This window comes from Micromesistius poutassou (assembly GCF_964030765.1).
Source record: "Micromesistius poutassou genome assembly, chromosome: 18".
NCBI classification, from domain to species: domain Eukaryota; kingdom Metazoa; phylum Chordata; class Actinopteri; order Gadiformes; family Gadidae; genus Micromesistius; species Micromesistius poutassou.
Window position 1 is genome coordinate 10003122 of NC_140288.1, and position 22244 is coordinate 10025365.

Genomic DNA, 22244 nt, shown 5'->3' on the forward strand with positions numbered 1-22244 from the left:
TAAGTTGTTTGTGAGTGATTATTAAAAAGACTGATTGCTAGTGTTATCTCTACCAAATAGATGATTTAGGCATGTTGATTATTTAGAACTATGTTCATAAAATTCATTAATAGCCTAAAATAGGCTATGAAGAGAATGAAATACTGTATATTATCAGAAATGGTTACCCTACAACCTCCATGCAGAAAAAATTCAATTAGGGTGATATATTCCTGGTGGTCACATGGTAGTTGTGACCGTGTTGCATGGTTCCCAGAATCCTTTGCGAGGAGAAGGCTCCAGCAGCCTTACCTTCCCGCGTTCCTTGTTCTTCTTCTTCTCTGCCGAGCCCTTCTTTTCGGCCTCATCCTGTGTGACAACCACCGTCTCCATGACGACCTCTGGCAGCTGGGATATCTTCTGGAACACACGCACCCATAGCGCATATCAATCACACGCGGTTCACAGTCCAATGGCACTTACAAATGGTCTCAGGATTTGTGACAACACCCTTTGTGTATTTGTAATAAATTCAAACGTTCGCAGAGAGGTCTAGTTTTACTTTGTTACGGTCAATGGGTAACTTAAGTGAAACCATGTTTTAATTATTTTCTTTTGTAACTTTTTTCCTATCTTCCAGTTTCTGTTAATGTAGTAACCTGTGTTTGCAACGTCATGCTGCTTTCTTGGCCAGGTCTCTCTTGCAAAAAAGATTATTAATCTCAAAGACACCACACGAAATAAAGGTTGCATCCAACACATTATATCTACTTTTAAGCAGCACAATGTGATGTTCTGATGTCGTTGTGGAGTGCGTCGGTGATGCTCGGTGTAAATGTGGCCGTTCAAACCCCCTCCCCAGTACTGAACTACCCTGACCCACCTCCCTGGGTGTGCTGTCGTTGAGGGGAGCGTTGACCAGTGTCAGGTTCATCTGGAGCCGGGGGGTTTCAGCGCTGACGTTGCCCTCCAGCACCCCCTGCAGCCCGGGGCCGTTGGGCCGGCTCTGGGTGGCGTTGGGCTCGGGGGCCCCCTGCAGCCCGGGGCCATTGGGCCGGCTCTGGGTGAAGTTGGGCTCCAGCGCCCCCTGCAGCCCGGGGCTGTTGGGCCGGCTCTGGGTGGCGTTGGGCTCCAGGGCCCCTTGCGACGCCGTCAGCTCCCAGGATGCACTTTGGTCCACCGTGGTTCTGTTAAGCACATCCTGAGCAAAGAAAGGCACCAGAGGTTGCATATCGCATAGAACTATAAATGTAAATAAATGTAAATATGGTGAAATACCTCGAAATGTGATAGTAAAAATGTATTAAATATAACCGATAATCCAGCAGAAATGTTTTTCCTAGCCTCATAGAATATCCTACATATATATGAGACAGGGACATATAAACAGGACTTAAAGTTATACACTTTGAGGACTAGGTCGTCTATCCCAGGCATACTGAGGTGTGTGTGTGTGTGTGTGTGTGTGTGTGTGTGTGTGTGTGTGTGTGTGTGTGTGTGTGTGTGTGTGTGTGTGTGTGTGTGTGTGTGTGTGTAGAGGTCTCACAGCAGAGAGGGGCGGGGCCGTCTGTCCATCAGGCGGCTCCAGGAGCTCCACCTCTGTCAGGGGCTGGCTGCTCAGCTCATACTTCAGAGAGTTCTGCTCCAACGACAGGCAGGGAGACAGGGGGGTTCTTCTGTTTGTTGTTTGTTTGTTGTTTGTTTGTGAGGTTCTGACGTGGAGAGCTTTTGAATTGTACTATATACTTTTTTCAGATGTTTGAGGGAAATATTTCAAAAAGTAAAAAGTTTCAGATTCTATTTTTACAATGCAAATATAATTGTAATTTGTGTGTATAATTTCAATCAGTGTATATAACTAACAGTGGTGTACTATTTTGTTGAAACACATAAAAAACGACCACACAATGATGAAACCATAAAGTGTTTATCAGCGGCCTAGGTGTTAATATGTGTTGCTGGCTTTAAGGGTTCATAAAGGGACATACTGTGTACTCAGGGATGGCGTTGGAGCCGTGCGTCTCCTTGGCCTCTTGGAGTCTCTTGGTGGAGCTCAGCACATGCAGCAGCTCCTCCACTCCGTCCTGCAGCAGGTGGTCCACCAGGGCCTTGAGCAGGGGCAGCTGGGAAACGGAGTCCTGCTTTAGTTCATTGTGAACCCAACGCAATTGACGTCGATTTCAGCACTTAGATGTGCGTTAATTCCGTGGGGGAATTTGATTAAATCAGTTAAAAGTGAGAGAAAAACACTCAATCAACTGTCCAACGTTATATCTCCATGTTGGAGGTCACGTTGGAGGCTTCAGATGAGAGGGACCATTTTAAGATAATATTGGTTGAATCTGTTCGATTTGGGTGTAAAAATTACTAAAAGAAAGATATTTAATTTGAAATGTTTGGAATTCTTTGTTGAATAGATAAATACTATGAAAATACTAGAAATTAGGTTACAATGTAAAAAAAAAAAAGGTTACAGTTAATGTCGGCAGTATGTTGTGAGTGTGATGTTCTCACCCTAATTCCATAGGCCTCGAACATGACTTCAATGTCCTGTGGAAGAGGACAATGACCCCGGTCAATTTATGTTTTAAACAACGACTTTTCACAGCAAGTCACTAATACCAATGTCTAATGAAGTGGTGGTTCTCAACTGGTGGGTCAGGACCCATAAGCAGGTCCCGAGAGCATTTTGAGTTGGCCAAATCATACCATAATCATAATAAGAAAGAGTTCAGCACCAATCGTTGAAGCTTTTTGTTTGCTCCATATTTATATGCACGTCATTCTTTTTGGGTCGTAACTTAATGAGGAATGACCCTGTGTGTCCTGAGGCCGGACCAGCCCCTGGTCTAGTGAATGCATATTGAACCCAGTTAAACACGTTACCGTCATCTGAAGGTCCTTGCCAGGGGTTCCCACATCACCCTGTAACCACACAACAATGCAAGTAGTACAAAGTTGTCATTTCAATGTTGTCTCCTTGGTAACAGAAATACAAGCATGGAGGTAAGGTAAACATATTTACCCGGTCTCCTTTCAAACCTTGCACCCCTGCTTCGCCCTGTGGAAACAAAACACTTCCGGTAAACTCCATAAAGTCACTAATGCATTCATGTCGTTGTTCAGCGTTTCACTTTTCTTTGCATTATAAACTTGCCCGTCATCATAATTACCTTCATTCCTGGTACACCCTAGACACACACACAAAGGCAGATAAGCATGCATTAGAGAATGCATGGCATAACGAAGCAAAACACAACATGCTGGGTGACTCACAACATTGAACATTGGAGTCGCCAGAAATGTGGTTTTCTGTGTTTGAGAAGAGTTCCAAAGTACTTTTCAAACACCAAAAGGACTCAGATGTCACTCTGTGCATGCAATCAAATATGATGCATACATGTTTTACATAATGGGCCTGAATGACCTAGCAGCCATATTGAAACAGGTGATGAAACAAGTCTCATTTTGATGAATAAACAGGTTCTAGAAGCAGCATAAAAACAACATACAACAAAGTTGTATGTTGTTTTAAAAATAAAAACATACAACAAAGTTGTTGTATGTTGTTTTTATGCTGCTTCTCAGCCTGGCAGCCATCTTGGTTCTGAACTATAGCCGGGCAGGGGGGCCGAGATGGCGGCTAGGTGAGTAAAGACAAGAGGGTCTGCGTTGAGACAAGGTGAAGGCAGGGAGACAGAGGCACGCGGTCGGCCTCTGGACGCGGTTACCCACAGTGACTCCGGGAGGACCCATCGGCATCGGGAAGGCCTGGCGGATCTCTTCAACGGTGGCACCCTGCCAAAATATCATATCAAATCACTATAATATTGATTATTAACCATGGATTGATTTATAATAAATAACAAAGCACATTTTAAATCAGCACCTACAAGAACACCTCAATCAGAGATAATGTGAAGAGTTGCAAGTTGTTACAGAAATGAGTTTCAGTAAAAAGCCATTAGTGCAGGACAAATGGAAGAACAGGATTTTAGACTCTGGGATTTAATTGATTCCTTGACCAAACAGTTGTGATATGATTGGTGGAAATTCCGAGCCAGACAGCTGGCCATAGCATGACCACGAGCTACGCTGATTTAATTTGATGTATACTAACACAGCAGTTCAACACTTATATTTACACCAATATTCCAGCAGTGAAAAAAACTGTACAAAAATTGGAGGTCCATTTTCTAATCTAGAATCGGTCGGTAGCCGCGTTACCTCGGGAGTGACCAGGACTTGGGTTCCGGGTAATCCTGGAGCGCCGAGTTCACCTTTACTGCCGTCCTTACCCTGGTGGGGGTAAACGATATGTTGTGTTACTCTCTTCAAGCGCGTGGCACAATTTCATGGCAGCAAGATGCACAGCTTACTCCCTGCTACTTACATTGGCCCCAGCCTCTCCCTTCTCCCCCTGTGGAGGCAGAGAACATTGGTAATGTGATTACTGCACACAGTCAACCTGTATCTTGACAATTAAATGTTCTTTTTTTTGTCGGTTATATATTTGGAAAACAAGAAATCACCGTGTTGCCACATTCTCCTTTGGTTCCTTTTTCCCCCTGTAAAAAAAAAAGCTTTTCACTACATATTGTCCTCTCATAATACTAACTATAGGCATGGATTCAACATGTCACTAGCCACTGAACCTATAACTCCATTTAAATCATGTTATAATACTTTGCGAACCTAACAGTGCACTCACGTCTTTTCCTGCTATGCCTCTCTTCCCGTCAATGCCAGCCTTCCCCTAAAAACAGGGACGAAAAGAAACGAGTGTGTGAAAAGGCAGCCCTCCTTTTCACGTATACATCTGCTACCCACAACACTTAACTGATCAACACGCACACACACATTCACACATCTGGTAATGACACGCAGTGCCGGCAACCGCGTCTTGTCATTAAAACATTAATGATCACATCCTACAAAACTTTGGTAACTCATCTACACATCCTAGCAATCGGTTAGGTACCAGCCGATCTGCTCCATAACCCATTCCCTGCCATTAATCCATACATGGATACACAACATAAACAAACACTGACAGTCCTCACTCACTTCCTGGTCCCCTCAAGCATTTCCAATCCCAGGCAACCCAGGCACCTGGAATCACTTAATTGCCTGATTGGGATGCGGGAAGATGACGGTTGTAAGGGGGGGGAATTGTTAGTGCTATATGGTAATTATTATGGGGTGTTATATTTTTTCATAGTAATGTACATAATCATCATTTGAGATATGAGTAGTAGAAGAGCAAAGTGTGTACAAACGTTTGACAATGTTGTTAAGATGAACGTAGCATTGTACATGGACCCCTATGCTAATATATTTATCTCCCAATGGAGTTAATTGAATGGCTTTATTTAAGCCCTGTGTTCTTGCCTGCAAGGGAACCGGGAGGATCGCTTGTTGTGAGGCGGTGTATGTATCACGATGCTTTCCTGTGACCTAGGAATAGTGAACAACCCTCGAGTTGTTTTTGTTTTGTTTCCCTAAGTATTTTTGTTTGGCTTGGCCACTTAATTTTTTGAGTAAGAACTACAAATAAATATTCTAAAATTCCATGCAAACCACGATGCTGGCTGTATTCCTGTGACCTCCTCAACCAATCCAGTAGCCCATATCCTGAAGTGGGAGTGAGCCGAGAGGCTCATCACCACAGAGTGGGAACGCAGATAAAGGCACTTGTTTCATGAGAAATAACGTGAACTACAGGAAACTGGTGACGGATAAACAGATGCTGAGCAACGCAGAGAGGCTGCCACTGGATAAAGAGCACTGATGGAAACACAGCCAAACCGCCTGAGGCGACATAGTCCATACTGAAATGCGCTCATTCAAAATATGTAGGAAATAGCATCAGACTCACTGGTGTTCCAGGTAAACCAGGCACACCAGCAATACCAACTCGGCCTTGATCTCCTCTGTCCCCTTTCTGTGACACACACACACACACACACGTTATTTTGTGGTCCTCAACATTGTAGTAATATTTTAACTATTGCTAAATAGCGGTGGAAGAAGTTCTTCTGAGTTCCACATTAGAATACTCACCGTCCCTGTCTCTCCCCTCTTCCCCTGTTCACCCTGCGGTAGGAGAGATGAATGCAACGTTAGCTACTGGTGATACAGTGATGACAGTAAGGACATTCAAACTGAAAGATAACTGTAATAAGAAGAATTCCCTAGGTTTCGTAGTTGTCCTATGAAGGGCTGAATACCTTTGCCGGCTGTCTCAAACCAGGAAGCATTGGTGGACATAACACGACTCAACATCAAGGGGTCTGAGGTGTGTGTGTGTGTGTGTGTGTGTGTGTGTGTGTGTGTGTGTGTGTGTGTGTGTGTGTGTGTGTGTGTGTGTGTGTGTGTGTGTGTGTGTGTGTGTGTGTGTGTGTGTGTGTGTGTGTGTGCGTGCCTGACTCCAGCGTTCCTCTGGTGTGTGCTGAACATTTTCTAATAGTGTGGACACTTCACTCACCTCAGTCTAAAGGCTCAGCGTCAGAATAAATCTCAATTTAATATTTCTTGCTCCAAAAACAAAAATAAATCCTTCTACCTGATCTCAAAAGGCGATCTTTTCTTATGCATCAGGGCTCTTAAGAATTATTATATCTTTGTTTACGTGTCCCACCTTGGCTCCTGCTATGCCTGGAACAGCTTCTAGTTGCGGGCCGGTCCCACCCTGGGAAACAACAGGAAACAGTCACATTGTGGTATACAGGCCAGGGAGTCAGTGGGTTGGGTCAATAGGACGATGAGGTGGAGGAGGTGAGGGGGTCAGAGGACTGACCTGAGGGGGGCCAGGGGGGCCGGGGGGGCCGGGCTTCCCCTCGGGACCCTGCAGAGAGAGGACCGCCATGGGAGAGATCATAATGGATGAAACACTGAGCTGGGCTCAAAGTGTTCATTCCCTCATCACTCAATACTATATCATGCACTCGTTAGTGAACAAGTAAGACAGGGAATAGGGGGCACTTATTATGTCCCTGGAGCTATCGCATTATGTTTAGTGGACACGTGACAGCTCATTTGCATAAATAAACATTCTCTATTGGATGAATTGATGAATGGAAACCGCTATGCATTATGGGATATGGTGTGGAAATAAGTGTACATCAACTGTACACTTTTTATATGGTGCATCATGGGTAATAAGAATGCAGAGCAGAAGGACCAATTCAAACCAGCACTGGTTTTAAAGTGTTTGACTGGAGGATGAAGCCCGTACCCTTGGGCCAGGCATTCCTGTGTCCCCCGTCTGCCCGTGATCACCAGGCTCACCCTGAACCGGAACAGCATAGAACAGAATAGAATAGAGAATAATAGAATGACTCAGTAAGTCATTGAAAAGAATAGACTTCCTTAATGTTTGGTTTATTCTTCCGTTTAGCTACCTTTATCACCCGGGTCAGGATGCTGTTGTCAGACGTTACCTGGTTGAAGGAAATAAAGACAGAGGGTTTAATTCTAGACAGAGGGTTTAATTATAGCAGTTTTGATTGAATTGAGTCATGTGACAAACTTCAGGTGTCTAAAGGCCTTATGGGAGATGGAGTTTTTGAGCGGTGTCTGGATGTGGGAAAGATTGATTCCAATGTTGTAAATGGTAATAAAGGTATTTACATGTGCTGATCCTGGAGGTCCTGGTTTCCCCTGTGGAGTGGCAGCCGAAAGAACAACAAATTAATACAAATAAACAAACAAATAAGCAGATAATGAAAGAGCTGATGCCACTGTTTTGTAAACCCTCTAATCAGATACAAAAAAAGATACAAATAAGAAATGAATTCACAACGCACAAAGAGGTTAATTTAAATTTCTGACACGGAGCAAAACATCGGACAGAAAGACGGCAACGGAAAAAAACAAATCACAGGTGGCTAAAAAAGTTGCCGGACCCAGGGATAAAATGGACACAAAGAGCAGGAAGTCAACCAGAGCAAACAATGTGTCATAATAAGAGCGGGAGAGGATGTCCATTACAAACATACACTCTCTCCTTTGTCCCCCTTCTTGCCGTCTGCTCCCTGAAAGAGAGAAGATAAGGTTAATCTCACTACTCCCCTGCACCTTGCCTGATGAATGAATAGATGAATGAATGAATATATGAATTCATATTCAGCTCAGCAACGACACTCTGATGCAATCTCTCTCTGCTCCTTTTAATTGACAACAGTGGTGACATCAGCGCCACTGTGACGCAACATCTTGACAACACGTTGGTGTGTGTGTGTGTGTGTGTGCGTGTGCGTATGTGTGTGTATGTGCGGGCACGCGCGTGCGTGCGTGTGTGTATGTGTGTGTGTGTGTGTGTGTTCCTCACTGGCAGGCCATGCTTCCCTCCATCTCCTTTGCCCCCTGGGTCTCCGGGGCGGCCTGGCAGGCCTAGTGGCCCCTGGAACACATGGGTTCATAAAACAAACACACACACATTATCTCTTTGTAAGGATTATGAAAAAAAATACAGAAATGAGAAATTAAAAAAACAAAATCACCCTAATTCCTCGATCCCCGGGCTGTCCTCCTTTTCCCAGTTCACCCTTCAAGAATGAGAGAAAATACTTAAGAGTCAATAACACATAAAAAACATTTCATATTTCACCAAACAGACCAAACATCAATAAGTCAATATCATGAGTCTTAAACTTGGTGGTGTTTTATTCGACATGCTGGGGGATTGAAATGTGCACACAAATAGATTAAGAACATGACTTACCGGAGCTCCACGTTCTCCTTTAGTTCCCGCTTCACCCTACATACACGCACCAGAGTAGAGAACATTGTCTACTTGGTCAAGTGTCAATCAGTGAACACAACCAGACACACAACCGTTCTGCCTGAGTAAACTCATCAGGCTTTGTTCACGTTCAAATGATGTTGAATTCATATTGGTGGACTGCTGTTGTTTTCGACTTTATTGCCAAATCACTCTTTTTCGAACCATTTGAAACTAATCAATTGGGGGAGACCTCTCTACAGCATTCTATTGGAACAGTATTTCTGAGAGGTTCTAATTGGATATTGTATAATAAACCAAGAGTCAAGTTTTAGAATTGGTGGATTACATACCATGGCATGAATAGGAGTGAACAATATATCATCACAATGTAGCATACCTGCGGCTGAAACCATACATTTATACATGACTGCAGACAGACATAATTGGCAAATATCTAATAGGGTAGGGTCATTGAGGCACTAGGATGGGTCTTGTATCAACAACCACATTGGATTTACTTACATCTTTACCTCTTAATCCTGGAGCTCCAGGATTTCCAGGGAGCCCAAGACTTCCATGTTCCCCCTTTGAACCTTCTTGCCCCTGGAGGGAAAGCGGTGATCCTCAACGTGAACCTTTTGGCTCTTTACTTTGTACTCAAACTTTTCTTTCATCTTCATGGAATTCTTTTTGTTACCTTTTGCCCTGGCTTCCCCGATAGACCAACATTTCCCTGAGGAGGAGAAAGTACATTCACAAATGGTGGTTTGTCTGCATCAGGATTATGCAAGCACACACACACACCAACACCACACACGCACAGACACACTTCACGCACCCACACCCACCCACCCACATAAATGTCACAAAACATAATTTTCGGGTGACTCACTCTTTCACCATTCTCTCCCTTGGGTCCCTGCAGTCCTGGAACACCGAAACCGGGACTGCCCTGCAAAGCATTATCATCATCGTCATCATCATCATCAACAACACCACCCATAACGTCTTAACGCTAAACATTAAAACACAGACTTCAAACACAGCGAGGCAATAGAGACGACCACGAGTTGTGTTGTTGTGTTCAAACCTTTTCTCCCTTGATCCCCTGCAGTCCCTTGACACCCTGCTGACCAAGCGGGCCGACCGGGCCCACGTCCCCCTGAGAGACGAACAACGGACACACACATTCCAGAACGCTCAGCATACGGGCCAACGTACGCAGCGTCAGCCCCAGGGCCCGAGCAACAGCTCACAGTAGGGTGGCATCAAGGAGGAGCAGGGGGATAGATATATGTTCACAACTTTAAATAATACCCAGTAGACTGATGGAGGATGTAGTTACAGCGCGTTAACCATGCACGATACATCTTGTGGTCTGACACGGCTCACAGGGATCCTAGGAGCGCTTTGATGTTCGAGCGCACGGGAAGTCTGTGAACGCTCGTTTAACAAACTGGGCCTGAAGAAGACGGGTGTGCTATCCCTTCCTCTGCTCCGCCTCTGTTCTCTTTTCAGACCAACCACAGACAATAAGAGGGCCACACACAGTTGGGATGAGAGTTGGATAAATTGAGTGTGATGGGGGCTATAGTTGGTACATTGAAAAGCAATAAATGATTTAAACACAAACAGACGGCTTACCCTGGCTCCTTTCTTCCCCGTCGGACCGAGTATCTGTTATGAAAGGGAGACAGGAGACTCATTAGTGTGTGTCCTAACCTCCTCAGAATGTGTGATAATGTTACTCATAGTAATGATCTGCTGCTGCTGCCGTCCTTACACCCTTAGCAGGGTCTCCTGGTGACCCCCTGAGTCCCTCCTCTCCTTTGTGTCCGTGCTCTCCTTTCTGCCCCTGGGGAAGGAGACAGTGTGCCTTAACAGCGTGTTACGCAGCGATCACCACTCGATGGCCAGAGAGGAGTGAAGGGGCTCCTGGGGTTAAGTAGAGGGGTAAGTGGTATTGGAACCTATACTATAAAGGGAGAGTACCAAAGCACATGCACACAGTGATAACATTTGCCTTGCTTCATGGTGAGGCCTAAAATCATTTTGTTAATAGAAATCCGGTTATCGTTGGAATTTGGTTCCCTGAATTGTTCAATCCCCTTCCAAAACGGTCAGGTAAGAAAAAAAAAAGTTTGAATTATTTTGTGGTGAACCTTTGCATTAACGTATGCGAGTTTAGCCACAGCTTTATGTTAAAAAATTAAAAAAAATAGAACAATAAGGAGTTGATATTGTGCCGCAAAATTAAACTAGGATGTGGGTGGAGATAATTAGCTCTCCTGCAGAGCATCTGAGATTAAAAGTCAGCCATGTGAAGCTCAGCGCTGTCACCCACAGAGGTGTGAGCGTGTGGGGCTCCCATCACCATACAGGCCTGATCTACCCTAATGATCGACAAAAGAGCCAGAAAAAGAGCAATAACTTCCCCTTTCGCTTCAGCTCATCCACAGCGAGCAGCATCCGCTCTACCTCGCGTTGACCGTCGCTGGACATGATAACAAGGCCCTCGTTCTGTGCTTTCTTACCTTGTTTGGTTCGTGGACATTTAGAAGAACAACAAAGAGAAAGCAGAGAGTGCATTGCTAACGTGAGGTGAGTGATTGAATGTGAGGATATGAACGGAATGCGTGGCTGATTGGTGGTCTGCGATTGCGCAAGTTTGACCAAGGGCTTCACCATTTATCACCAGCCACAACGGATACGTTTTTCTTGGGGAGGAATGCTTCTCCTGGGGGTGATACATAAGTCAAGCTCACCAACAGAAGATTTAAGTTATACCAGAGACAGGCAGAAAAATATCCAACAGAATATGGATTGTATTCAATTTTAGTCAGGCAAAATTTCGGAAATTCTAATTCACACTAGAGGCAGCTTTGAAATCCGTTTTCTTCAGGCTACATTTCTGCAGCGCTAAGTTCCAGAGAAAGCACAGCAAAGCAAATAACGTCACTGTGTAATACAAAACATTGTTGTTACCACACTTCCTTTTCATCAAAAAGTGGTGAATCGATGGGATAATTCTACAAATGTCAATGCACGTTTTTCTCACTCTAACTACTGTCAATTTTAACGTGCGTCACCCATATGTTCTCCTTAATGGTGGTCATCTCAGCAGGTAAAATAATTGAAAGAAACAACATAATGAGTCAAGGATGGATTCATCAGAAGCTTTGTGTAAAGGTTTGAAGCAGTTAAGGAAATATTCTTAGCTGGGAGAAGTGAATGGCAAAAGTACTTCCAGAACTACCTGTACATCTGGAAACCTAATCAGAGTTAAGCCTTGGAAGTGCAGTATGGTAGAAAAGAAAGGCAGATAAAGTCATTCATAAAGTCATTCATATAATTTCCTCAGTTGTCAATAAGAAAGAACTAATGCAATACTCACAAGGGGACCCTGTGGACCCACCAGCCCCACGTCGCCCCCGTCCCCCTGGGAAACACAATCAGGCTTCAGCCGTCAGAACACAGCTGAATGATGATGATGATGTATACTTTATTGATCCAGTGGGGGGGAAATTCCATTGAGGAAAATACAGCATAACACAACATGAGGAAAGGGGAGGCAAAAATAATCCTATTTCAGTGGGCCGCCACGGTCGGCCCACGTCATTCTGGACCTTTGTTCAGCGACCGGTTAACTATGAGTTCATCCCTTTGATGATTGAACCTATCATTTATAACTTTTTATATAAAAGGATTATGACGCTTATGAAAAACACACACACACACCCACACACAGTTTGATGACTCACTCACACCTAAAACAATATATAGATAAAAACACTTGGGACACATGAGGAGTAGATAGGGAGGAGAAATTAATGGATGATCTCACCTTTTCACCCTGCTCTCCTTTGAATCCCTTTTTCCCCTGCGGACGGGGAAGAGAAGAGCGCTCTTTAATCATGTTGCTATGTGGCTAAGGACAGGCTACAGTCACCCTACGATGGTATATCACAGGTATATATGTGGAGAATGAAAGGGGAGGGGCTGTACCCGAAGACCGGTGACTCCTTGGATGCCCTGGTCGCCCGTGCCCCCCTTTAACACACACACACACACACACACACACACACACACTCACACACTTAAGTAAAAGAAAATTAATTAAGTGAAATATAATATTGTTTTTGTAATTATTTGGCTGAATATGACAATACCTTGGGGCCCATTGGTCCTGAGAATCCGATGTTACCCTGCAATTCATGAAAATGAAACAGTAGTCAGAGTGTATCTGAGGACTTAGTCCAGCAAGTTACACAACAGATGAGGCCATTCCATCACACAATGAAAAAGGGTCAAAACAGATCACTATAAGCTGTTTTTATGGTTGTTGTTCTGAGCTCTCTTCTCTGAGCGACATTTCCGATTCCGTCATGTTGTGATGGAGGTTGTGTGGGAACAGACTACACATATGAACACTGATTGACATATCAACATTCTTCTATGAGGACCACAAGCCACACAACCTCAACATTTGAACAGAGTACCTTTTCTCCTGCAAATCCACGCAGGCCTTGTACTCCTTGAATTCCAATGCCTTGTTCACCCTGACAAGACAAAACCAAAAACGTCCTCTGTCCTTAGAACAACACATTACATAGAACAACAGTTACAATGTCATTTTGTCCAACATCCCGGTGAGCCCTACCTTTTGTCCCTTGTCACCGGGCAACCCAGGCACTCCGTCTATTCCGATGGGACCAGGCAGTCCCGCCGTCCCCTGGTTGGCGTAGGTGTGTGTGTTTCAGAGGGATGAGGGAAGAGAAAGCATAGAAACACATTCTGAACCTACTGGTAGGTACAGTAGGCCTCTCCTTATGACGACTGATAGTACTCATTCCATTGAGTGATAACGTTCCAAACAGGTGTATATTTTGTATAGTGTTTTTAGATACTAATCAGAACTTACATCTCTTCCCTGATCTCCTCCGTCTCCTTTCTGCCCCGTTTTTCCTCGCAGACCCTTCACAAAACAAATCCTGATACATTAAGATCCCAGTCCAAAACAATACACAACAAGAGAAATCAGGTGTACTTTATTGAAACCTTCCAGAGATCAAGCGTGATTTACAGACCAGTCCCACATGTCCGTTCCCTCTGTCCAGTGTGTCTCTATAGACCTACATCATCTGGCAGGCACGTTGGTTTGTTGGGTGGGGAAACCTTTCATAATCTTTGGAAACCATGACAACTCATTGTGTTCTTTTTGATTCTGCATTCCTGTTCCCACCCAGGTAGCTTGAGAATGCATTTTGATTTAATTGTTATGGCTACAATGTTTCCCCACCCTGTTAACCAATGTGGCCACTAGGTGGATAAAGTCCACTACAGATAGAGTGATGAATGTGTGTTAACAGAGCAGATGAATAAACAGCTGCTATACTTACTTTAGCGCCTGGCTCTCCTGTGTCACCCTGCCAATACAAAGAATACTAAACAATCAACACCATATGAAGGACGCAGAGAAAATCATTGCATTCAGATATTTTTCTTACATCACATATTATATTTTCATAATAATAACAGTTCATTTCCCTGGGTAAAGGGATATTAGCACCCCCTATCGCCTATTGAATATTACTTCGGGGAGGACGTTACTCCCTCAGCCTCCATTGACTCCCATTAATTTCTTGGGAACTACTGGCGGCCGGTGGATACCATGGGGGACAATGGGAGAGAGGAGGAAAGTCCTCCTCTGAGTGGGTGGGACTAGCTAAGGGATCTGAATCGTGTCAACATCTATTCACAAATAGGCTGGAGCCCTGGCTGAGCTATGAACCAATAAGCAGGAGCCCTGGCTGTGGAGCAGCCCGGAGGGAGGGTTTATTCTCTCAAGTCTCTAGGCTACGAGAACCAACGAACCCGCTCGTATGCCTCGTTTCCACCGAGCGGTGCACTACTGTTCGTTGCAGTACAGTGTGGCTCTGTTCGCTTATATTGGCGTTTCCACTGAGCGGTGCGGTTCAGTTTGCTTATATTGGCGTTTCCACTGCCAAAAGTCTGCCGAAATAAACGCGCTGAGTCTACCAATTTTTCGGTACTCCACCGTTGGGTTACCAAGCCGTCTGAAAGGGTGGCGAAAACATGGAGTTACATTTGCCGTTATTCTGAAATCACTTAAAAATATCCTGTTTGGTATGACCAGGTCACTGGTCTGGTTTGCAACACAAACAGCGAGGAGGATTGACTTGATCTATAAATGAAGTCCCTCAATCTTATTTGGCTTAACACCATGACCAACATTCTGAAACATCCATTAACATCCACATTTGCCTCAAACAATGTTAGTCAACAGTTGTGAAATTATGTTCTTGTTGTTCTTTTAATTGTTTGTTACTCTGACCGTTCTGTTTAATATTGTGGAAAGGATGTTAGTGAATGATTCAGAGCATAATGCATTATAAATGGCATCACTTTTGGTCTTGTGTCTTAATTTTTCTTAAAACAATTGTAGCTGAAAATAAACATAGCCAAATTACAACCAATAGCTTCAGTCATTGAGGGCAAAAATAGGCCCAATGATAGGCCCAGATTTTTCTATTTAGTTTTACAAATCAAGAGTAGGCCTGGTTTGACTAATTGGCTTTGCATCCTTTCCTTCTGCCCTTGTAGTCCAAGACATGCTGCCCACCAGCTTTCAAAGTACAATGCTGCCACTGGTGGATTTGTATCAATTTTATTCACATAATTATCCCTCTCTGCTATTTTGTAGTTACCAAAACACCCTGAAACAACTTTATTCTCACATACTTATGCCACCATACACCACTAACAGTGCAAGCAGGCCAATGGCAACCAAGCGTGCAGTCCTTCCGCCCTCACTTTAAAAACCACCAGCCGCCACTGATATACGTATATATGTAAATTATGCTCTCTGTTCCTTTTCAAGGAAATGCTCTGACATACCAACTAGCTGTCTTTTCCAGTGACTTGACCAGTGTCCTCTCAATGGCCAGCAGAGCTAGGCTGCTTAAACGGCCTTGGCCCATTGTGTTACGGGTTAAGGAGAAGCTCCTTTCTACACCTGCAGATGTAGCTCTAATTGTTGCAACTAATGAAAACAGTTTGTAAAGCTGAGGCATTGCACTGTCCAACTCCATGTCTCCAAGGAACACCAAGAAATCTTACAGCTTTCCCCTGCAAGTCCTGATCTGAATACAGGACTTGAAGTTCAGACCTCAGGCTCCCTGAATCAAAGTGATGGCCAACTACCAAAACAATATTAAACTTGAACAAGGAAATGTGGGAATTATGTTAAACTGAAGCAAGGAATTGTGTGAATAAGTGCATGAAATATACAATGAAAATTGTCTAGCAATTTTGCCAAGCAAATATCAAGAAATAGGTTGCAGTTCGTCTTTCGACTTGCTTGCAAAATCCACGATGGGACTGAGGAATGAAGACAGCTCCGGCGACTTTTTATAGTTCAAAATCTCTGTCAACCAAACGGCAACTCAGTCTTTCGCAGACCCTCCAATCATCACGCAGAAGCTGAGCGTCCAGGCCAGCCCACTCCTCCATTCACCCCCATAGAGTGTCTGTGGGAGGGACATAATCGCAGCCTTATCCAATGACCTTTCGACGCACTAAAAAAAGCTGTTCTATGCAGCCCCATTGAAGTGGATGGACGCTGAGCTTCAACAGGCAAACGCACTGTGACGCTACGGTAATGTATAAGAAGGAAATCGAGTCAGTCGACCTGCGATAAGCAGCTGATTCTGAACAAACTCGTCTTTGAGATGGACGTGTTATGACGCATTTTTAGTCAATGAAATGTTAACACAACAGTATATATTTGACCATTTAATTTTGGAAATTTTAGGGGAAGCTGAGCTTCCCTTGCAGTCTTAGAGAAATCGCCACTAAAAGGCCTGACAGATAGCAATTAGGCCAACACACCGTGACTCACTGTTCGTGACTCATAGTACAATGCTACTTGTGGTGTTTCAGAAAAATTTAGTCATTTGATTTAATTATGTCCTATGGAATAAGCCTTTATCAGGATTTGAAAGGCAAACTTTCAATGAACCTTAAAAGTTATTTAAGTTCTTAAAGTTATCCAAATTTTTCCAAGGTTTACTTAATCAAGGTTTAGCTAAAAAGAGAAAGTCCAGACATGCAAGAAATGGTTTGTGTATCGCAGTTTAAGGCCCCGTCCACACAGCTGATTGGGCCGACCGTCCAGACGGATCCGGTGGATCCGGTGTCCGAAAACGCACTTTTCTGAAACCACCTCCGAGGGTGGGCGGTTTTGTGTTAGGATTCTTGTGGACGCCTGAAATGCAAACGATGACGTCATCGCCCCCCCACCAGCTGGGGACATTAGAGTTGCGTTGATTTTTTTTACATTTATTCATTTGATTTGTATTAATTTTGTAGCTTTAAATACAGCCCCTTGGTCAATTTAATAACTAACTGTACATTAAAAAGGATTTCTGCTCAATCTAAAAGGTTTAATAACTGCTTTCTCCTCCTCGACTGTATGTTTATATACAGCGCGCATGGGCTCGATGCACGCAGGTTTGATGCGCTCCACTTTTTTTGTGGTGAACCAGCGCCACACAGTTGCCTTGAATATGTACTAGAGCGTTTCTACAGCTCAATGTGTTTTCACACAAGTCTGTCTTTACGGAGATATTCCTGAAACACAAAGGAAAACGGATTGTTTTTGCCTGTGTGGACAGGGCCTAAGATATATATACTGATGAGTTCTGCTGAAACAACAATTGTGTGTGTGGTGTCCACTGTGTTACATGAGAGCATGAATACATGATAAAATAAAGTATCATGTGGTGTGTTCCAATTAAAAACACATGCGTTTTTAAACATCTATTTGAGCAGAGCTTATCCACGGTATCCATTACATAGCCAGAGGAAAACAGGAGCAGCAGCGGCCACGGTACCTTGATGGACGTCCCCGGGGCCCCAACTAGTCCCTCCTGTCCCGGCAGGCCTGGGGCTCCAGACACCCCCGGTACCCCCGAAGGCCCTTGAGGGCCCTGGGATATAGAGGTAGAGGTGTGGGGGATCAACGTCATATAAACATAATGTCAGTAGGATTCGTCACCGCTGTGGTCGCTCTCATGTCAATAGTTTGTAGACGGTGTAAAGGTCATGCAAAGGCCCAAAAATGGAGTTGCCAGGTTTTCAAATTGTAAATATCAGGATTGTTGATCCTCATGTAAGTCACATGTCACATAAACCATGCCTAAGTGACATGTAAAAGCAATTTACAAATCACGTCCACATCAAGTAAACATCATTTAAACATCATGGCAACGTTGTGACATAAGAATCTCATCAACGTCGAGTAAAAGTGAAGTAAATGTAAAGTAAATGTAAAGTAAAAGTGAAGTAAATGTAAAGTAAAAGTGAAGTAAATTTAAAGTAAACGTGAAGTAAAAGTGAAATAAAAGTGAAGTAAAAGTAAAGTAAATGTAAAGTAAATGTAAAGTAAACAAGTTCTCGTGGTTCTCCGGGGGTTACTCACAGAGGAACCGGGTTCTCCTTTCCGTCCTGGGATGTACCCAGCCTCCATGCCCCCGATCACATAACCCGGGTCGCCCTGCGTGGCAGAGAGGGTTCAGAGGTCAACAGTGTGTGGACTCACCGTCCCTGCCTCTACTGTACGACGGGTGTCAGGGTGGTGGGTGTTGGCAGACATGTTTGTGAGGTCAGGAAAGGCTGCTGCTTCCACTCACCCTCTCCCCCCTCTGGCCCTTGGACCCTGTGTTTCCAGGAGGGCCCTGAAAAGAAAGCCCCATTGTTCATTCTGAAGATCTGGTATAGGTTTAGACAGAACAGCCATTCCCTTCTTCCTTTTGACGAGAGAAATACAAAAGTAGTGTCTGCTTTGATTGCGTTTATTACTGTGATTCACTTGTGCTTTTGGGAACATAAAAGATGGGAGGTGGGACTTGCTGTGCTGTCTAATGATGTTTATGAACACAGCATTCCTCTTTAGATGGATTATACGACGAAAGGTGTGATGGTGTGAAGACGTTTAACATAATTTACAACAAGGTGTATGAACGCGTAAAGAGGGCAGAGTTGACAACTGATCAATGCCCTGTATTATTCTCTCGACTAAATAGAAAATGAGGATATGATAAATAAGTTTTCTATTTATACTATTTTCTATTTATTATATCTATTTATACTATTTATTTGCTTGCTTGCTTGCTTTTAAAAACATACCATGTCACCTGGAACACCTTGGCCCCCCTGTGAAAAAGCATCAGCGTTAGTTCCAGACCCGACACGAATAAACCCCAGACACAACATCTGCTCACGCCTCCATTATGCTCCTCGTTACCCGCTGGCCCGCAGAACCGGGAGGTCCAGACCTTCCTGGTCGTCCCGGCAACCCAGGAATACCATCTGTTCCGGAAGGTCCCTGGTGAGGGGAGAGAAACGTATGCAATGTGATACCACCGTAAACAAAAGGCTGAGACAGACTTATTACCCCTGATGCACTAAAGCCCAGGACAAGAACAGTGATATAGGACAGGACCCCTCCTCTACGGGGTGCAGGTTGGGGCCAGTTGATTCGAGGGGCCTGAGACTTGATCTTATGTACCATTCAACCAAAGAGGTTATTTCGCTAGGGGTCAAGCATCTTCTAAAGGGGGCAATGACATGTTGCTCTTTTGATGACTTACTGCAAAGACAACGTATTGCAGTGATTCTATTAGTACAATAAAATATCATAGTAATTGGTAATTGGTGAATTATACTTAACCTACTTGCTGTAAGTCATAGGAAACATACGACTTGAAGACATGAAAAAGTACAACGTGATTCCTTTTAAACTTCATGGAAAAGTATGATGAAATGGCATATGCATGTTATTAAAGTGATGTCTTTTAATACAGAGTGAGGTTGGTAATTCTTCTCGGACAGAACCCATTGGTGTCTAGCCATAATATCGGGTATTTGTCCCCATAAGTCCCTTCTCATACTGGATTGGAATAGTGGTTCTATGTATTAATTAATTAATCACCACAATCGATTTTTAAATAAATTGATGTAATAGAATCTGTTTTATTACATTATTTGGCTCAGTAATTCAAAAGTTAAACAAAAGACAAACGCTGGTGGCTATTAAAACATTTTATATCACCCAAATGATACGTGATAATAATAACATTTAATTGTGTGTAGCCGACACCAAGATTCAACTTTCCACTGCGGATATTATCCCCAAATAACCTGGTCATAACCAAAGGGTAAATGTCCTTTTGCTGACACATGGTTAGGGCTTGCTATTAAATGTCCACCATCAAATCTGTAATTAAGGCCTTTAATAATAAACAAAGTCCTTAATTACAGTTACAGATTTGAAGAGAGAATTTAATGTTTTAGTGTTTAAACTGAAGACTAATATAGCGGACGGATACTATTGCCAGATGAAGGAAGCAGAATGGAGATTCTGTAACTATTGACTATTACAAAAAAACCGGCTGGTTATAATGGTTATAATTATCCAAATAACTCCCAGCTGTGTGGTGTGTATCCCCAGTCTGCTCTCAGGATTTGCTTTCAGCTGATGCACTAAATATACTAACACACTGTTGCCACTTCCCACAGCAAGATGCAGTATGCAAAGCATTGAAGCCCAGGGGACGACATTGACTGAGGAGAGATGAGAGATGAACATTTTAACATTAAACATTTAGCGTTTTACCTAAATTGGTTCTGAAAGTGTACTTTATTCCTCTGTTCATGGTCTTTAATCGTCTTAGTCGCATAGTCTTTAAGTTCAACTTGGTGAGAGGCCACAAACCTTTCACCCAGTTCCCCTCATCCTTTAACCTTGCCTCCCCTTATCCGTCAAGGAACACCCAGTTCCCCTCTTTCCTAGCCTTCCACATCCAGTTCATTCACAACACGTTTAAACCATTAGGTCGTCTCGACCTCATCAGAAGAATTATATTGTACAAGAAATATGAGTACATAATGATGGCAGAGAACATCGGATGATCTTCTTTAAGAGACCAGAGTGTCTTCAGGAGACTCACTAATGAGGTTTTCATGTAGCCAATAAGGCAAGATATTAATCATAATCCTTCTAAGGAAGGATTCTCCCAAATTCTCCCTCAGTGTGTGTGTGCGTGTGTGGTGGTTCTGATTACCTTCTCCCCTCTGTCCCCTTTGGATGGTGCAAAGGGATCTGGCTTTCCAGGGGTTTGTTTGAATCTCTGCAAATGGACAGACAGGCACAATGAAAGAAAACCGGTGCTTCAAACGATGAGATTACTGGATTAGAATAATGTGTAGAGGAATTAAGTTTAAAGACCCTGCTACCGTAGACACATAATACATTTTTTCGAAACAAAAAAGATCTTCGAAACTCACCAATCCTCCAAGACCAGAGCCAGTACCCTAGAGAAGAGGTTTTTTTAAAACACCAGATTAACCGCAAAAAATCATGAAATAAATAATCCCAATCATAAAAAAGATTAATTTAACTCACCCTTTCACCTTTCTGTCCCTGAAAGAGGATATCAACATAAAGTTATGAAAAACCACAGGCGAAAGATTTTTATAAAAGCAATTTGTGTAAATAACATTTTCATTGATTATTTTCCCCAAAAACACATTTGATGATAGACTGCACTTAAAGGGGTGATATTATGCCACCAGGGGTGAGTGTGATAAGCCATTATGCTGGATAGATCAGTCTACCAGCATACCAAGTGGACTGTAGCAAATGTTGCTCATCCATCCATCATACATCTAGAAAACGGCTTGTAATGACTAATCACACTCACACCTGGTGGAATAATTTCACCTCTTCAAGAAATAAGCAGTACGCTCTGATATAAAAAACAGCAGAGCTGGACCTTCCCCTTGATCAATCAAGGGGAACGATTCTAACCCGTGGTCAGGCTGTTCATGACAGGGCTATGGAACAGTGACATCAGTGTGGGAAACGGAGAACATGTGTGAACCTCTGGATCACCTTCATACACCCGGAGAGACAGGGCCCCTCTGGTTTCTGCAGCTCCTCTGGGTCCCCAGTAGGAGTGTCCAGCTGGGAGGACTAACACAACCACAACACAATATGTGGATGCATTAAAACCAGACAGTGGGCTAGCCAAATAATAATAGAAAGGACACCTCAGTCACTCTGTAGGTCATCTATTTTCAATGTGTATGAAAGTACGGCTAAACCTGCACTGTAGCTCTTTTCACTGCTCTCTTTCATTCAAGACGAAATATCTTAATTGATAATCAACACAGTTGTCAACATGTGTTCATGTGTCTTGTGTGTTCCTGCTCACCTGGTCAGCTAGCTTGTACTCAGACAGCAGTGCCTCGCTGCAGAGGCTGCTGATGAACTCCCGCTCGATGGACGGAAAGTCTTCAAAGGTCGGCGAGAAGAAGATGTTTTTGTAGCTGGTGGGGGTGGCAATCTGCTTTAGCTCCTCCAGGTCTGCGTTAGCAACCCCCACTGCCAGAATACTGACGCCTGATGGACAGAGGTTTACTACACATTGACCTTTCATTCATCTATGACCTG

General features: G+C 43.5%; 1 protein-coding gene across 1 annotated transcript in view; it reads right to left on the minus strand.

Moving 5' to 3' along the window:
* col7a1l (collagen type VII alpha 1-like) overlaps positions 1–22244 on the minus strand; it is a gene marked incomplete at both ends in the record, with an annotated part of 78490 nt that overhangs the window by 25699 nt on the left and 30547 nt on the right. The window contains 48 exons of the mRNA XM_084483302.1: positions 292–399; positions 863–1180; positions 1526–1618; positions 1968–2102; positions 2494–2529; positions 2866–2904; positions 3005–3040; positions 3153–3170; positions 3715–3777; positions 4207–4278; positions 4373–4399; positions 4512–4547; positions 4691–4735; positions 5858–5923; positions 6043–6075; positions 6620–6670; positions 6779–6826; positions 7217–7270; positions 7383–7421; positions 7612–7641; positions 7980–8015; positions 8312–8383; positions 8484–8528; positions 8705–8740; positions 9230–9310; positions 9405–9440; positions 9600–9659; positions 9798–9869; positions 10352–10384; positions 10491–10562; positions 12102–12146; positions 12552–12587; positions 12713–12757; positions 12877–12912; positions 13207–13266; positions 13368–13439; positions 13629–13682; positions 14107–14133; positions 17623–17718; positions 18210–18284; positions 18421–18465; positions 18917–18943; positions 19035–19115; positions 20854–20919; positions 21077–21103; positions 21195–21212; positions 21684–21764; positions 22006–22193. Coding sequence (XP_084339428.1) covers positions 292–399; positions 863–1180; positions 1526–1618; positions 1968–2102; positions 2494–2529; positions 2866–2904; positions 3005–3040; positions 3153–3170; positions 3715–3777; positions 4207–4278; positions 4373–4399; positions 4512–4547; positions 4691–4735; positions 5858–5923; positions 6043–6075; positions 6620–6670; positions 6779–6826; positions 7217–7270; positions 7383–7421; positions 7612–7641; positions 7980–8015; positions 8312–8383; positions 8484–8528; positions 8705–8740; positions 9230–9310; positions 9405–9440; positions 9600–9659; positions 9798–9869; positions 10352–10384; positions 10491–10562; positions 12102–12146; positions 12552–12587; positions 12713–12757; positions 12877–12912; positions 13207–13266; positions 13368–13439; positions 13629–13682; positions 14107–14133; positions 17623–17718; positions 18210–18284; positions 18421–18465; positions 18917–18943; positions 19035–19115; positions 20854–20919; positions 21077–21103; positions 21195–21212; positions 21684–21764; positions 22006–22193 — 2969 coding nt within the window. The remainder of the gene's footprint in view (positions 1–291; positions 400–862; positions 1181–1525; positions 1619–1967; positions 2103–2493; positions 2530–2865; positions 2905–3004; positions 3041–3152; positions 3171–3714; positions 3778–4206; positions 4279–4372; positions 4400–4511; positions 4548–4690; positions 4736–5857; positions 5924–6042; positions 6076–6619; positions 6671–6778; positions 6827–7216; positions 7271–7382; positions 7422–7611; positions 7642–7979; positions 8016–8311; positions 8384–8483; positions 8529–8704; positions 8741–9229; positions 9311–9404; positions 9441–9599; positions 9660–9797; positions 9870–10351; positions 10385–10490; positions 10563–12101; positions 12147–12551; positions 12588–12712; positions 12758–12876; positions 12913–13206; positions 13267–13367; positions 13440–13628; positions 13683–14106; positions 14134–17622; positions 17719–18209; positions 18285–18420; positions 18466–18916; positions 18944–19034; positions 19116–20853; positions 20920–21076; positions 21104–21194; positions 21213–21683; positions 21765–22005; positions 22194–22244) is intronic.